This window comes from Chelonoidis abingdonii, chromosome 25 (genome assembly GCF_003597395.2).
Source record: "Chelonoidis abingdonii isolate Lonesome George chromosome 25, CheloAbing_2.0, whole genome shotgun sequence".
Taxonomy (NCBI): domain Eukaryota; kingdom Metazoa; phylum Chordata; order Testudines; family Testudinidae; genus Chelonoidis; species Chelonoidis abingdonii.
Window position 1 is genome coordinate 3,666,233 of NC_133793.1, and position 17,227 is coordinate 3,683,459.

The 17,227-nt window shown below is 44.7% G+C and overlaps 1 protein-coding gene across 1 annotated transcript in view; it reads right to left on the reverse strand.

Annotated features, from left to right (window-relative positions):
- Positions 1-15,317: 15,317 nt before the first annotated feature.
- Positions 15,318-17,227, reverse strand: part of TFAP2E (transcription factor AP-2 epsilon) — a 43,391-nt gene continuing 41,481 nt past the window's right edge. Inside the window, exons 6-7 of the mRNA XM_032766782.2 lie at positions 16,480-16,621; positions 15,318-15,606 (exon numbers count right to left, since the gene is read on the reverse strand). Of these exons, the coding sequence (XP_032622673.1) occupies positions 15,318-15,606; positions 16,480-16,621 (431 nt within the window). The remainder of the gene's footprint in view (positions 15,607-16,479; positions 16,622-17,227) is intronic.

Consider the following 17,227-nt stretch of genomic DNA (forward strand, 5'->3'; position numbering starts at 1 on the left):
ACTTGCCAAACTCAACAAAGGGAGTCATTTTCAGAGCTGGGATCAGGAGTTCCTGGCTACCAGGCCTGCACTTAGACCACTGGACCAAAACGGTCATTTCATTACACAGATGCAACTTACTCAAAACAAAGCCCCTAACCCAAGCCTCTAAAAGCAGTTAGTAGAATTATCTTAAGCACAATGTCACGGTTCTGAACAGATCTCTATATTCCAACAAGAAGAGATCAAGGATCCATCCTATTACAGTGTCATAAAGCTACTGGAAGGGAACCTCTGAACAGCATCAGGGTATTGTATAGAAGTAATGGTCAGACAGTAGTGAAGAATGAGCTTAATCCCAGAATATCTCAGATGATACCAAACCTACAGATTTTGTGCATAATAGAGTTGGGGATGGGGAGGGGCTTACATTGTACCTCAACTGTGGCAGCTGAAAGAGGCATGAGGAAAGGAAAACCTGTCTAGAACTTGATGGCTTCTGGAACTAAACCTTTGATGTAGGCCCTGCCTACATAGCAAATTCAACCATATCAGGGAACCTGATTGCAACTTGGTTACAAATGCTGGTGGATCCACATAAGCAGAACCTTATGGAGTCCCATTGCAGGAGCAGGACCATGGTTATAGTTTGTGCTGTAAACTGAACCTCAGCTCTGTTTCATACCCAAATTAAAGCTTTATTTGACCAAGTGGAGAACTCCTATGTGAATGTGTAATAGCGCTTTCTTGGAGCCTGTCTTGTTGATGTAAAACACGCGGGTGGAGTTTTTCGTGCTACAGGAAGTGTGGAACATGGTGATTTATGTTATTCCAGGTAAGACTGCTCATACAATTGTACACAGTGTATCTGGAAACATCTCAGAAATGACAGCATCAAGATTTGAGACGAAGAGAGAAAGAAGAGTTTGGTTTTTGAGAATATACTCCACATTGCAAACAAAGGGACAAGGTCCCAGGGGAACGCTGGCATCGCTCTATGGATCTGTCTAGGATGGAGAACTAGAGTTGGGCTGTAGCCCTGTTACGTGGGTCAGTTGCCGCAATAATCACTCCCTCGCAATGGATTTCAGGGGAAGGGTTGCAGGGCCTATGTGCTGAACAGGAGGTAAGTGAGCAGCATCATATGGCAAGAAACCCCAGGGACTGTTGAAGAATTAGTGACCTAACTGGAAAATTCAGAATTAATATACACGTTGGCAGCAAGGTAATAAAAAAGGAGCCAACCGTAACGATCTCATAGAAGGCTAGGTGGCATTGGCAGGCATCAAATGTAACTACACTGGCAAAGATAAATGGGAAAAGGATTTCTGACTCAAGAATTCCATCACGATGTGTCTCGTACTCAGCGGCAGTTTCTGCACCGGTTAGTTCAGCCACAGTGAAAAAATACTGAGCACTTCAGAGCCAAGTTGGTGATGATTAGAGGTAGGGCCCTACCAAATTCCTGGCCATGAAAAACATGTCACGGACCGTGAAATCTGGTCTCCCCCGTGAAACCTAGTCTTTTGGGTGCCTTTCCCCTGTACTATCCACATTTCACAGGGGAGACCAGCATTGCTCAAATTGGGGATCCTCACCCAAAAGGGAGTTGCAGGGGGCTCACAGGGTTATTTGGGGGGGGGGGGGGGGCAGTNATGAAAAACATGTCACGGACCGTGAAATCTGGTCTCCCCCGTGAAACCTAGTCTTTTGGGTGCCTTTCCCCTGTACTATCCACATTTCACAGGGGGAGACCAGCTTTTTCAAATTGGGGGTCTTGATCCAAAAGAGAGTTGCGGGGAGGAGGCGGGGGTTGCAAGGTTATTTTAGGGGGGGGCAGTATTGCCATCCTTCTGCGCTGCCTTAAGAGCTGGGTTGCCAGAGAGCAGCTGCTGTTGGCCAGGTGCTCAGCTCGGAAGGCAGCGCCCCGCCAGCAGTATTGCAGCTGTAAGGGTAGCAGTACCGCAACCCTCCCTACAATAAGCTTGTGACCCCACCCCGCAGCTCCTTTTTGGATCAGGACCCCTACAATTACAACACCGTGAAATTTCAGACTTAAATAGCTGAAATCGTGAAACTTATGATTTTTAAAATCCTATGACTGTGAAATTGACCAAAATGGACTGTGAATTTGGTAGGGCCCTAATCATAGGTGGAGCTGGTCACCTTAATGCTAGGCAGTGCTATCCCCTGCTTTTCATTATAAGACCCTGTTTTCAGTTGCTTGTAACTTTGCCAGGCTTTAATGGTTTGGGCTGAAATTTTCCATACTGGATATCTGCCTTAGGCTAAATTTTGGGGGGAGGAGGGCAGGAGATGTGGGGAAACTTTCAACTAAAATGGTTCAGCTGTTTCTGAGAACCCAGTTAGGAAAAACACAGTGTCTTGCTAATATTAACAAATGTTTTGCAACTGTTTTGTTAAGATGATCTAGCACCTCCATGCTTTGATGTAGGGACTTGAAATTTGGCATGGGAGGCATTGCCCTGGTGGCAGGGATGTGCCTTTTGCTGTTCCAGCAAAAAACTTCAGCATGGAGTGTTGTCACTGTTCATCTTCAATAATGTTGCCACGGTACTCCAGCAAAGAAGGAGGGCTTGATGTTTTAATGGCATATATTTTAAAAGTATGTAGATAAAAACACTACACGCCTTACGTGAAGGAGTTTTGGATTTTTAAACTGTGTATGTGTATATATTAATGTGAGTGTATAAAAATCCAACCGATAATTGGTCTATGAAGGTCATTTCCAGAAGAAATCATTGACAAAGTTTTATCAAAAAAAGGATTCGACGTTTATATGTGTAGTGAGACTATCCCCAGTTAGCTTACATAGCATTTTTAAGAAACCAAAATTTGGAAGGGCTGTAAACTCCCCTGATTTGGGGCATAAATGAATGTCTAACTCATGGATGTTAGGAAGAAACTTCCCATATGGTAAATTATTCCACACATGTCAATGGTAGTGTTTCTTGCAACATTTTCTGAAGCTTCTAGTAGTGAGCACAGTCAAAGTTAGGATACAGGACGAGTTGGACCAGGAGTCTGATCCATTTCTTTGTTCCTCATGAAGAATCAATAAAGTTCAAAATCTATTTTCTTAAATTTTGCTTTACAATTCATCCTTTTTAAAAAAAAAATCTGATTTTGCCCCTTTAAAATCCAGTTACAATTGTTTTCTTTGTGAATCACATGCGTTTTACACTGTCCATGACAGAAAAACATAAAGAAACTCGTCCAAACCATCTCACTTAGAGTTTTGGTCTGAGTGCATATGATACTTAATGTTTTTGTATTAGTATTTACCTGTGTATTTGTTGCCCACACTTCAATGGAACATCAGGAAAGCTGGCTGTCAGAACGCTGGCAGGGGTCAGCTTGGCTTCAGCTCTGAAATGTTTACATGAGCTGGCCAAAGACTTGAGGTTAACCTCTGCTCATGTATTTAGGAACTATGAAGCCGTTTGGTTTTCTTTTTTGGTTTCTAGGTGGGTTCTAAAAACTTCAGAGAGCTAAACCAAAAGGCCCTTTATGTTCAAAAGCTGTGAAAAAGATGGTTTTCTTCTATCCCAGAGCAGTACTCACTAAACAAGGTGCATGGTGTTAACAGGGGAGAAAAAAGGGACAAAACTGAACTGCACTATTTTCCTTGCTTGTCCTAAGCCCAAATGCTCCTGTAGTTCAGCAGATTCAAAGAGGCTGTGGTGGGTGACTTCTAAATAAGAATGGACATCTCCATACCCGCACAGGAAAAAAAAAAATTTCATCATCCCCAACGCATTCTAGAAGATATACCAGGAGTAATATACATGGGATTCCTGTGGTGGGGTTAGCAGGTGGACTGCAATTTCTGAGATATTTTCCCCTTTCCATGCCCCTTCCCCACTCACCCCCCTTGCATGTGCCCTGCAAGGGAAGCTGGCTGCTCCTGTGATTTGGAAAATACTCACTCTACTCTCACAAGAGGGTTTGAGCTACAACCATAATAGGGCTAGCTACGCTGTCCAGAGGCTGTACTGGAGGCAGTGAGGGTACTGTAAATCTCAGATGGGCTTCTGGCTTAAACTCTGCTAGCACCGGTCAGAGAGAGAGGGTACTAAGCTAGTGGACTGCTGGTCTGATCCAGTCTGGCAATTCCTATGCCCTGCTAAAGGCAGCCTGTGATGGAAGAGTTAGCAGGAAGCAGTGAGGTATGTGTTCATTATGGGGGTGGGGTTTTTTAGGGGGGAGGGGGAAATGAAATGGAAAATGGGAAGTTGGCTGGAGGAGTAGGCTTGAATTAAAGCAGTCCCTTGTGCTGCTGGAAACTCCAACACAGCAGCAGCCCTGGGAGAACCCAAAACAGTGACACTGTCCAGAAATGGGAAATTATAGTGCCCTGTCTGTGTTCATTGTCCAAAATGCAAAAAAAGGCAAGAAAAATAAATGAGATGTGTGACTTTCCCTTCCACTTGAATCATCTCTAGCAGTGTTTCTCATAGTAAAGCCTGAGCAGCCTTACACCTGCAGCTCAGAGGGACTGAGTGTATCACCTTCATAATTTGAGTCAGGGTATGGCTACACTTACATTTTTGCAGCGCTGGTAGTTACAGCTGTGGTCGTACAGCTGTGTAGGGCCAGCGCTGTAGTGTGTCCACACTGACAGCAACCAGCGCTGCAGTGTGTCCACATTTGCAGCATTTGCAGCGCTGTTGTGAGTGGTGCATTGTGGGCAGCTATCCCACAGAGCACCTCGTCCCATTTTGGCGCTGTGGGTTGTGGGAAGGGGACGGAAGGGTGCGGGTCATTCCCGCTTCCTGTTCCAACGATATCCGTGGCTGATCGCTTCCCCTTTTCAGCGTTGGTTGCCATTGTGCAGTCCTGGACCGCGTGACCCTTTCAGTAAGAAATGAAGCCCGAGGATGCTGAGGACTTTTGCGATATCATGTTGCCAGCACATCACGCGTCTGCAGTGAGCTTATCTTACTGCTCCAAATAGATCGAAACCGTGGGAGAGCTAGATGAGACTAATAGAATGTCTGACTGAACCGCGCCTGACCTATATTGCTTGTGGCAGCTATACAGACGGACGTCGAATCTCAGCACCGTGGAACGCACCTTTGGCTCGGGCAAAAGCACTGACTGTGGGATCAATGTCATGCAAGTCTGGATGACAATAATGGCTGCAAGAACTTTAGATATGAGAAAAAGCCACTCTTCACTGGACTGTGTTGCTGAGCTCGCCCCAACCCTGGCAGCCAAGGACACGAGACTGAGTAAGCGCAACCTTCAGTTGGAGAGCGGATGGTGGCTATTGTCAAAGCTCTGGAAGCTGGCAAACTCCAGACAGCTACCCTGATCGGATCACAAACAGTCTGGAGTGGGAAAGTCGACGTTGGAATATGCTGATGCAAGTATTGCCAGGGCCTTAATCGCATCACTGCTAGAAGCCGTGCTCGTGGGATGTGCAGGACACTCTCTGGTTGCGCTTTAGCCCACTCAATTAGGCGCCTTTCCCTAACTGCTGGAGATGACGGCGGATCGAAATTGACGCAATTCATTCTGGCACCCACCCACCTGGCCAGTTCTGAGTACGCTTAATCGGAAGGATATTGTTCTCTAATGTTCTCCAGCGCTTGTGGATCAGCCGATGGACTGTTCACTGACTTTCCAGGATGCCTGGAAGAGTTTGCATGATGCACGCCTCTTTCGACCAGATGGCCTGTTAGGAAGCTACGGCAGGGATTTTTATCCCGGACACGGAGCATCACACGGTGGGTTAACGACGTCGATACTGTAACCCATTGTGATCCTTGGAGGGACCCCGCATACCCCGTTAATGCCTTTGGCTCATTGAACCAAGAATACAGGAGCTTGACTAGAGCAAGACCTCCGGTTCAAACTTACGAGGCTGAGCCGTTGCAGACATGACTGTTGGACATAAGTGTGACTTTGGGCTGTTTAATCAGGGTGGTGGAGAGTCATCCTACGAGTGGGTATAGACCGGGGGAAAAGCAGCATCCACGATATATTCACCACGTGCTGATATCTGTCATCATATTTGTGAAGGGAAGGGTTGAACCTTCGTGACGCCAATTTGGATACCTCCGACGTTCAAGCCTGGAGGCTGAATTTCAAGCCAAACCAAGAGGCTGACTTAGAGAGGGCCCAGCACGGTGCTTCAAGGATTAGGAATTGAAGTGCTCTAAAAGGAGCAATTTCAGGCCTGAAACGCCACTAGTCAAGTTGCGGTGCCTTCCAGAGTAAGTGCAGGCAGTGTATTTGCCAATGATTTGCAGAGTGACCATTATTTTAATCGATATTGTACGGTATACAGTAAGACTTTTTACATTTTCTGTAATAATAAAATGTTTAACAGACAAGAACTCCATTTATTAAAAACCTGTACTATAAACGAGGCGGAGGTAGGTGTATGAGCATACGTCAGAGGTTTTGAATAGTCCTTCCTTGAAGTGTTGCAAGCCTGCTGCCTTTCAGGATTAATATGCCACATGTGATGGGTGAGTGCAGTAGGTAAGGTGTAGTATGTCAGGGTGTTAGGTAACGTAGGTGTTGGGCAAGCTGGTGTGGTAAAGACACCAGGATGCTGATCGTGTTTTGAGAAACGTGTGGCACAATGGGTTGAGCTTTGGATGGGGACGGAAGGCCGGTACGTGCTCTGCCTGCAATGTGCTAGCATTGACTGCATGAGTACTGTGTTGGCTGTTCGACAGTGATGCTATCGCAGCGATCTGTGGCTTCTCTTGGTCGCCATTCCTTCTCTTGCAGCCTTTCATTTCTCTTGGCAGCCTGTTCCTTTCCTGCTTTCCTTTTCTTCCAGTGTGCAACTTTTTTTATCGTGGAATACGTTTCATCACTGCTTTCACCGCTCTCTCTTATTCTCTTGTTTTTTCTTAAGTTTCTGTAGATTTCAAAGTTCTGCGCTAATGGCGCAGTACCTAAGGTCCTTGTAAAAAATCTATATCTTCTTATCTCTTATTGTTTTTAAGACTATTCTAGCATACTTACACATTGCGAAGCATAGCCGAGAGGCCGCCTGCAGAGGAAGATGGGTGAGTTTCCCCAACGTCGTCCACCTGGGAACGGGAATGCTGCTGACTCTGGGCTCAATTGGGTTTCTGTGATTGGGGAAGCACAGAAGCTACTTGGGAAATAGCATGAACCCACCCCACATCTGCCACGGCAGTACTCTCGACACTCTTGACACGTGGTCACCTGGGAAAGGGGGGTGCTTGACTCTGAGAATCCATGGGTTCTGTGACTTGGGGGAAAGCAGGCCAGCTACAGGAAATAACACTTAACAGGTATCCTGCATTTTCCACAGAATTTAACCTCCCGAGTATCTCGCTCTCCGGTCACCCGGAAAGCGAGTGTCTTCTACCGCTTGTGAGGATTGGCCGCTGTCCTCGCGCCTGCCTGTGTGCAGCAATGTCCCCCCACCCTCCGGGCCAATTGGCAACGACGTGTTAGCCTCGCCTGGAGAAGGACCACGCTGGCTTCTCCCTGTATAAGACGTCGGTACGCTTCACATGCTCTGGTGAACTTTTGAAGAGATTAACAAGGCAGGATTACTGCGACGTGATAGATCAAATCAATGGCTATCCACATTAGGGATGCGCAGCAGCCAAGCCCACCCTCCTCCCAAACATTTTCCACCTTGATAATAAGCTTCTTTCCGGAGAACGTGGCTTCTCTGCTGTTCCCACTAACCAAGTCCCAGCGGCTGCGACTGGCTAGCTTCTCCTAGCTGGAAAATAGCTCCTGGCTGCCTAGGAACTCCTGGAGTCCTTCCCCCAACACCTCAGTAGCCCTCAATCTCTGGTTCCTCTACCCCTCCCCTGCCTCCGCGGTCTGATATCTTTTCCATCGTGGATCCTTGCAGGATTGGCAGGTACCATCCAAGTTATCGCATCCAGCTCTTGTAAAACGCAGGTCGTGGGGCGCACCTGACGGTGGTTCTTTACTGCTTTGAGAGGGCACTTCACAGCCGCCTTTACCTCTAACGCTGCAGGCCCGCGGTCCCGTCTATGCCCCTGTATTGCATTGACTTTGATATCGGCCGGTAGTATCATAATTTCGCTAGGCTGAGCGGCGGGCTGTGCCTGCCACAGCTCCTCACCCCCAACACTATGAGATCTCGCAGCTCGGCAGCTCCAGCTGTGCTCGTGTTGTGGGGTGTGGAGGCAATGTCACTATTGATTGCATTGATGCACTCCATGCCGTCGCTTGAGCAAACAGGAGAGGGAATGTCTTTAAAAATCCGGGGCATTTTAAAGGCGGCGTCACCTAACCCAGGCATGGAGTGCGAATGATGACCAGACGAGCTGAAGAACGGTCTGTGGAACGCTCCCTAAATACCTCTGGGAGGCCAATAGCAGCGCTCGGTGAGTGTGCCACACCTGAAGTACCACGCTGCATCACCAGCACGATCGCTAACAACCGCATAGCAGATCCAGGGTACAGCCAGCGCTGCAGACAGGGAGCTGCCGCTGCTTAGCTTTCGTAAGTGGGACACGCGTGTTGCACAGGCGTGTACCCCCCCTCACCAGCACTGCAACTTGCAAGTGTAGCCAAGGCCTTAGTGTAGTTACAAGAGATTCTTATTTTGATACTATTCTTAAACCGACCCATTTATCACCTGCTTGAAGCCTGTTTCACTAGTGATCCATGCATCACAGTCTGAGAATCTCTGATCTACAGTGTTATTTGTCACAACAGCAGGTTTTTGAGTTTTATACTGATATTGAAGGTGAAAATCAGCCTAAATTAAAATGTTTCCTGTGGATAAATAATATCTGTTAGCAAGTATTTTATTGGAACACAAAGGTTCCAAGTTCAGTTACACATGGGTATTACTCATTCTCCTGAAACAGCCTCTGCTGTCAGCCAACTCATCAGACTCGTCATTTGCCCGTGTACCGATTATCAGAATGAGACTTTTTAAAAACATAAATATTTCTTTGATGATTAGGGATGAGCAATGAATTGAAACATTCTATCTTAACAGGAAATAGAGCTTCCAGCTGTAAAATGTGGATAATAATCCTTCCTTTGTGTTGTCTATTTAGGCTACAAGTTTTCAGGGAAGGACTATCTCTTATTGTGTGTTTGTAGAGCACCTAACACAATAGGGCCCCAATCTCTGCTGGGACCTCAAGATACTACTGGAATATGAATAAATAATCACTGAAAAATAAGTTGCTGTGCAGAGAAATTGACAATATTGATAGCTTAGCTGAAAATATTTCAAATGCAGAGAGGAAATGTGTTTTATGTATCTATATTAGATATTTTCTGCATGCACAGATGTAAAAATGTCCAAATAAATTAAAAGAGAGAAGTCATCTGAGGATGATATAATCTGCCCAGGAAATACAGCAACAACTTCTGTTTACAGTTCCACTTAGCTTTCAGAATTAATAAGGCCTCCAAGATTTCTAGTAGCAGCTCTTTCTGTTAAGCAGCCTGGCACATTCCACCATGCGAAAACAAGGAAGTACAGCCAAAAATGTCCTCGGCATCTCAAAAAAATGTTTGTGAAATACTTCACATAAAACTTCTATTTAAAGGGGGTAGCAGGGTATGGCGTATGCCATGGCTAGTCTGCTCCTGCACCACCACTGCTAAGCATTTTGAAGGGCTGATATGGCCATAATGGACATTTTCTTATTCAACATACAGAGTCTGCTCCTTGTGCCTCTAGCTCAGATTGGCCCAGTAGTACTCCTGCTAGCCCTGAAAACATTCACGTCACTAGTTGAAAGTGAGCTGGATCCTGGTCCTTCTTGTCCATCATCAGGTTGCGAGTTCAGTTCTGGCTGCAGGATTTTCTTTGCCTTGGAGGATGCAGATAGACAGGATAACAGGATTTTTCAGAGCTCAGCTTCAGTTTCCAGCACCAGCTAATAGAGGAAGCATCCTCATACAAACCAAGACTATTTTATCTGGACAGCTCCAAGAGAGAGTTAGATACTGGAAGCCACCAGTTTTCTCCTGACAGTCTTCTCTAATGTAATCCCCTATAAAAGCCATTTAAAAATATTAATGAATCTTGTGGAAACTTTTGCTTCCTGACCCTATGGAGATCCATGCATGATTTTTGCATTTTGGTCAAGAAAACATGAAGAGTATGGTGGGCCATTTTCTCACATGGTGTAAATCAGCATAGCTGTATTATCTTCTATCAGTGTTTCTTGAGACACTTATTTCTGAGGTTGGCACAAAGCAAATAATAAAGAAACTAAAGCTGACTATTTCTCAGTAGGATGAAAGTCCACTGCAACTTTTTAGAAATGCTTCTTTCCAAATTAGGCTGAAATTCACCCTTGTGCAGAAAACCAGCAAAAGGCTCAACGCATTACTGAACCTTAATTATGTCGATAACATGAGACTTAGTGAGGAATTTGGCCATTGGCAGGCTGTTAGTAGTGCGGGTGATTCACCCTTTAGAGCATAAGTTTGAGAAGGGGTAGTTTAAATGAACTTGAGATGCTGCAACAGAAGTGGCTGAAGTCTATCTAAAATGCATGGAATAATGAGCAGGAGCACACAAGTCAGCTGAAATTTTGGACATGGAAAAAAATGGCAGAGGAATCATTCTATCTGTTTGCAGAATATGGATCCCAAGACAACTGAGTCATGGCAAGAAAACTTTGCCTCTTGAATATTCCTAAGTCAGTTTCAGACTGTGCAGTAGATGATACACTGGGCACACTCCAGTTGGTACCTGTTTGATTTGGAGCAATACTTTGATCTCATTTGACCTCAGCCCAACCATCAAAAGGGAGTGGATAGTTATCTGCATTCAAACAGGCCTTTCTGTATGACATCTGCTATGCCCTATGCTGCTAAACTGAACAGCATTTTTAAGGGTACACTTCTATATTCCAGGATATGTCTTCAGACTCCTGCTTGCTAGGAAAGATCAAGCAGAAATATCCTGGAGGCATCAGAATAAATATGCTAAGGCTCGGTTTACGGTAACGAGCTATCAGCTTCATTGAACACCTCCCCCCTAGTAGTGGGGGATAAAGTTTAGGGGTTGGTTTAAAGATATTATTCTCACTTACAGCACCAAGAGTCCCTGGTGGCCCAAGTGATAATGTTTGTGGTATGTAGGAAGTCAAACAAGATGATCGTAATGGTGCATCCTGGCTTTAAAATCTATTAAATCGAACTAAACTTCCCCAAAGAGTCCTGATCCCATGTAGTAAAGGATGAATTCTTCAGGTTTGGTTCTCCAAAAATCTGAGTCAGGAACAAATACAGTTGGGGTGGGACTGTGTCTAGGACATTGTGCTGTCTAGGCCACTTCCTCCAATTAGTTTCCCCCTGAGCTTATCGGTTATATTTGATTATTTTGTTACCACTGGAAGGAGATTTTGGTCCTGCAATTTCACCACATAGATTTGAAGGTGACTCACTCCCCTCCCCCCCGACCATATCTAATTCAAATCCCATTAAAGTCAACAGAAAGACTCCCATTGAGTACTGACTGACTCCTTTGTGCTCTATCTGTTAAATTGGAACTTTAAAGACTCTCATAAATGAAAGAACACACCAGGCACAAGTCAGCAACTTGCAAATGTCTATTTATTGTGCTGTTGTACTACAGAATGAGATTACCATCCTGCCATGGTTAAGGTATCTTATTAAGGTGAAATATTCATTCTATTCAAAGCCATGCAGAATAGCAACACATAACTACCGCCTGTTCTTTATGTTAATGATAAAATACAGAGTCGCAGTTCAATGTTAACCATAGTTAACCTGTGAGATATCTCAGTATTAGGGAACTTAGAGTCTTAATCTACATGTCACTTTCACTTTTCATGTCAGGGACTGTCTTGTGGTTTCCCTAGATTTGTTGTTTGTACAAAATTAATTCAAACAAGATTTTAGATTGAAATTCCAGAATGTCCTATAACGTGTAGCAAACATGAGCTGGAATCTATTATGAAATACTCTTTGCCAACAGTAATGCCACATATTTTCCCACGACGATCTATGTAGTCAGCGTGGGAACTTATACAAGGGGAGGTCCTGGATTGTGGAAAGGACCCTTGTGGCGTCTCATGATGGGAAGGTGGAGAAAATAACAGGGGGGCCCTACGGGACAGGAGTCCTGGCAGGTGAATTCTAGCACTAATGGGATACTGAATAAATAGTATCCTCCTGACAAACGCTTATCTTTTGGATTGCTCTGAATTGCTCCGCTCACCTGGGAAAGACATGCTGATGGAGTGAAGCAAAGAGAGGGATGCCAATAGTAAGCACCCAACTGTCACATGTTTTGGGGTGAACACCTTGATTTTATTAGCAAGGTTTAATAGCTTAAGGGAGAGGCATATAACTAATAATTCTCTGTTCTGTGGAGATCAATGAGTTAAAACAGTATTTTCTGTATATCTAGATATTTATATGGCCCCATCACCAAGTATTTATGGGTTTTTCCTCACCCCCACTTCACCCCCAAAGAGGCTGAGAGGTATTACACCCAGTTTCCTGATGTGCCACTGAAGCGCAGAAATATTACAGAGGCATTGAGCGCCCGCCTGCCCCATTGATTTCTGCTGCAGTTGTGGGACTCAGGCCTGACTTTTCACAAGTGGTTACTGATTTTAGGTGCCTCCATTTCTGGGTGCCCAACTTGAGGCCATCTTAGGGGCCCTATTTGAAGACTGTGCTGGACACCTGCCTCTTATAAACCAGGCTCTTTTTAGGTGTCAAGCTGGGCACCCAAAATCACTAGTCCCTTTGAAAAATGTAGGTCTGGGTGCTTCTGAAAACCAGACCTTATGTGATTTACCCAAAGGCAGCCAGGAAGTCTGGGGTAGAGCCCACAACCTCTCACCCACTTTGCAAAGAAGCAGTTCCCACCTGAGACATTAGTGAGCTAGGCTTTGGCTCATGAAACTTTCACAGGACTTACCAGCAGCCCAAAGGGGAAAACAGTGGGGGAGGTAGTTTTTCTCCCTAACAAACTGAATAATCACTGTACATTATACCCCGATGTTCATGCTGTCTAATGTATCTCTCTGTTGCATTTCAAGAACACTCACCAGAATTAGTTGGTCTATGCAAAGAGTGGCCTATTCATATAAGCAACCCCTGTATACCTATGACTATGAAATGACTTCTCACTCCCCCTATACTCTCCTTTGCATGTTTATAGATTATAATTATATATCAGCATCCATATTATATTGTTCTGATACCATGCAGCAGATGTGCCTTCAGTACCCCCAACCAGTTCTTGTATATTTCCTGTTCTGAAGTCTCTCTCTTAACACAGGCAAGATGATGCGCATGGGACAAATTCAGGGACTCTTTTGGTTTTGCAAAGCGTTGTTTAGGGATTAGTTTTGCAAACTACAAACTCAGTGCTGTTTCTGCTTCACTTTCCATTTGATGTGAATGCTGAACGTTTTAGAAGGATGAGGATTTGGATAAATGGTTCCAGTTTTGGCCCATCTCTAGAGGATTTCAATATAAAAAAAAAAATCACATTTCCTTTTAAATTGCCAAACATCTCCCTTTCAAGGGTGTTTGTGTTGGGATCATTTGAGGGTTTTCCTACGCTTTCCATCAGTTTCTGCTATACTCTTAAGGGAAAACTATATGTACAAAGCAGATGTACGCCTGAACCAAGACACCTGAGCCAAAACTCCAGATCCAAACACCCTAGAATTTTTCAAGTGTGTGCATAAAATCTGAACCCCAATTCCAGGCTGAATTTCACAACAGTCTTTGTCTCCTGAATCCAAAACCTGGCTCCAAATACCCCAGAACTTTGAGAGGTTCTGGATCCAGATCCTCATTTTGTGCAGCCATCTCTGCTCTATTGTCTTCAGTAAAATCAGCGATTTCAATCCTGCAACTGGCTCTGTGCACTTTGCTCTTTGCAGGATCAGGGCATAAATCCTAGCTCCAGTAACTCTCAGCTCATTTCTATTAATCCATAGCTTATTTCAGTCAAATGTCAGCTACACAAACAAAAGAAACGGGGGTGGGAGACTCCTCACCCCCCCCCGGATTTATAGAACTTTTCCTTCTGGCAGCCACAGAAACAGAAGAATCCGAGTGTCACAGAGAACATGAAGGTGTTTTCTTCAAATAAAAAGAGATTTATTAAGATAATGAGAATGACACTGTGGTGTGTTGTACATCGATTGCAGCTTTCAGAGAAACAACAGCAAGTACAAAACCCTGCAGAACTTCTGTAGTCATTATCATCACAGCCTGTTGCCCATGCTACAGTTTTGTGACTCCAAAACTTCATTCCCATTTCTAATGGCAGAAAATCCAAAGACTTTCCTCTTTCAAAAAAAAAAATCCCAATCAATTAGATATAAATAACTTGCACTGGACATTTTAAAACTTTCAGATTTAATTACACATAAATAAATATGTACAGATTTAGAACAGTTCAGTTCAATTTGGCCTGGTTCAAGTTCTGCTCCTTGTGCTTTATTAATTATTATTATTATTTATTATTAATTTTAGAAACCTGTGTGCTGTTATTTGTAGATCGTGGAGTTTTATTTAGTCCCAGGTGTAACTTAACCTGCTTGAGCCCACTGGCTTGCATGTAACATTCCAGAAGGTTCTCGTTGATCAGTTCCCATCTTGGAAAGAAGTCTGAGTGTAAGATTGTTCTCCTGACATGGCTCAGGGTTCCGTAGGCCCTGGAGAAAATCTGTAGTGAGTGTCAGTTTGTTGCAAACTGTAAACAATGTCTTGAAACCTCTTGAAAATCAAGGCAGGAACGCTGGTGATTTTCCTCTTGTCTTGGGCATAGGACTATTGTGTAGGTGGCATCATTGGAAGATTCCCTGTCTGCCTGTTGAAGGCAGGTTATACATCCAGATCTGCCTGCAATACAAAAAAACCCTACCTGACTTACTTCTGCCTCAGTTTCAAAAACATGTAGAGTGGCTGAGGCCTCTCCTCTCTCTTGATTTTTCGGTGTTTCAGTTTGAACAGACTCTTGCAGCACTTCAGTATTTTGTTGTGGGTTAAAAAACAAAACAAAATAAAATTGCACATGACTTGGCTTCCTGCATCCACAATTAAAATAAACAAAAGCCATCAACCTGTCTTATTCTCTCCATCTCATTGATGTCCATTAAGGTTCTTTTCTTCTTCTTCTTCTTAAATTCTTTAAATCTTCTTGTTTATTTGTTTGCTTTAAGAGTTGTGTCCCAGGTTCAAACACTGTAGTTCGGAAAACATGTTGCTTTGGGTCTTAATAATTTTTTTCCAACACCAATAAGATCAGACCGCCTATCATGAGGTGGAAAGAACTCCCCCCAGGGGAGGGGTAGGGAGGCAGCATGTTATTTCCGATGTTTCACTTCTTTCTCTGATGCTTTAGAGTCTCCAGCTGCATGCCCATTCCCTGTGCTGTTCATGAACATTTTATCCAACCCCTTGAGGGACTCCACCAGGTAGTTCTGGAAGGCTGTGAGTGCTGCGCAAATAGCTGGACCCCCAAAGCCATGGGTTATCAGGCTGAAGTGAGTCAAGCAGCTTTGGACACCTGGCTCTAAGATGAGAGACGGGCGGCTGTTCCCAAGCGGAGAACGATCCTGAGCCATCAAGTCTGCAAACTCTTTACAAATTTGCCTACAAGAGAAAGGAAGTCATTATGTTTTTAAAGAGCTGGAAATCTATGGTCCTACATTTCTGTTTGTGCTCTGTTTCTGTAATTTATTTAATCTGTTATCACCAGGAGGACTGCCTGAGCCCTGAGCTAGTGGGAATTGAAGGTCATTTCCATTGGATAGCTGTTTGCTAGCCTGGACAAGATGAATTTGATGGGTCTCCGATTCGATTCCCTATGCATCATTAAGAAGCCTCAGTAAGAATCATGTTTGCACAGGTGTCACTGAGGGCATGATCTGAAGGCAGTGGGATTGCACAGGTATTACTTAGGGCATAATTTAGCCTGCAGAATCTTTATGATTCGTGATGATGTCCAAAAAGGAAAGAACCTGGCTCGAAGCTCAGATCCCAGGAGGAGTTTTCAGGACTGGCAGTTAAATAAAACCCTCTTTTATTTGTAAACTACGTGAAATGATCTGAAATTCTCCGAGGCCCAAGAAGCAAGGAACCCCAAGGAATCACTGTTCAGAGCAGAACACCACTTGAAAACAGTTAGCTTAAAACAATCCAACAACAAAAAATCAGAGGAAAGTGTTCGGTGAAGTGATGCATTATCCCCACGGAAGATGTCATGAAAGGCAAACGTTAAGCCAAATGCATGCAGACTCAGTGAGCATGTCCTTTCAATGTTCATGTGCGTCCTTCCCATGGGAGTGCGTGAGGCATTTCACTGTGTTGTGTATCCGCTGGATATGAGTGTGTGCAGCACATTCCCGTGAGTGTGTCCTCCTTGCAAGACTGAGAGCTCTTTGGGGCAGAGACTCTTTTTCCATGATATATATATGCAGTGCCTAGCACGAGGGGGCCTCGATGCTGCTGGGGATGCATACTCACTTGGTAGCCAGAAGCATGTTTTTTCGGGTGTGGAGTTCGCTGGGATCGGAGTGCTGACGGCACAGGTATTCCGCTGCTGCCTTTGCTGGGAACTCTGTTTCACACACGTAACCAAAATCCCGGGCCAGGTGAACTGCTTCGCCTAGAAGGAGGACAAATTAATGAGCTGGGTCTGTACTTGTGTAATAACAAGGGAGCATTTTCTGCAGAAGTCTCCACGTATCTTATTGGAATACCTGGCTCATTTCTGTTGGGGTTGGATGCCCTTTTTCTAAGATCTCTAGGCAAGGGGAGAACAATTCTGGACTCTCCATGGTTGGCTCTAGCATTCTGGGAATAGCTATGTCACACAGTGGCTAACCCCTGTGAAGTAGGTCCAGCTGTCCTGTGCCAGGACAAGTGCTCGCATTTGGCCAATTAAGAAGGCAGGGCACCACTAGGGGCTATAAAGGACCAGGGAGGATCAGAGACAGGAGGGGAGTGAGGGATGCTCCCCTGGTAAAGGTGATCTCCCAGCGGAGAGGCTGTGGGGTCTCTGCTAGGAAGAGTGGAGCTGTTCTCTGGATGTGGAAGGGCTGCACTGGCTGTCAGGGTACAAAGACAGGCGTGGACTGGGCTGGAGAGCTGGGGCATGAGAGGGATGCTAGGGCAGTATGTTGTGGGTACTGTTCTGGATTATGCTGGGGAAGTTCTAGACTAAGGTTGTGGCACTTTGTTAAGGTTTACATGCATAGGACTTCTGTAATAA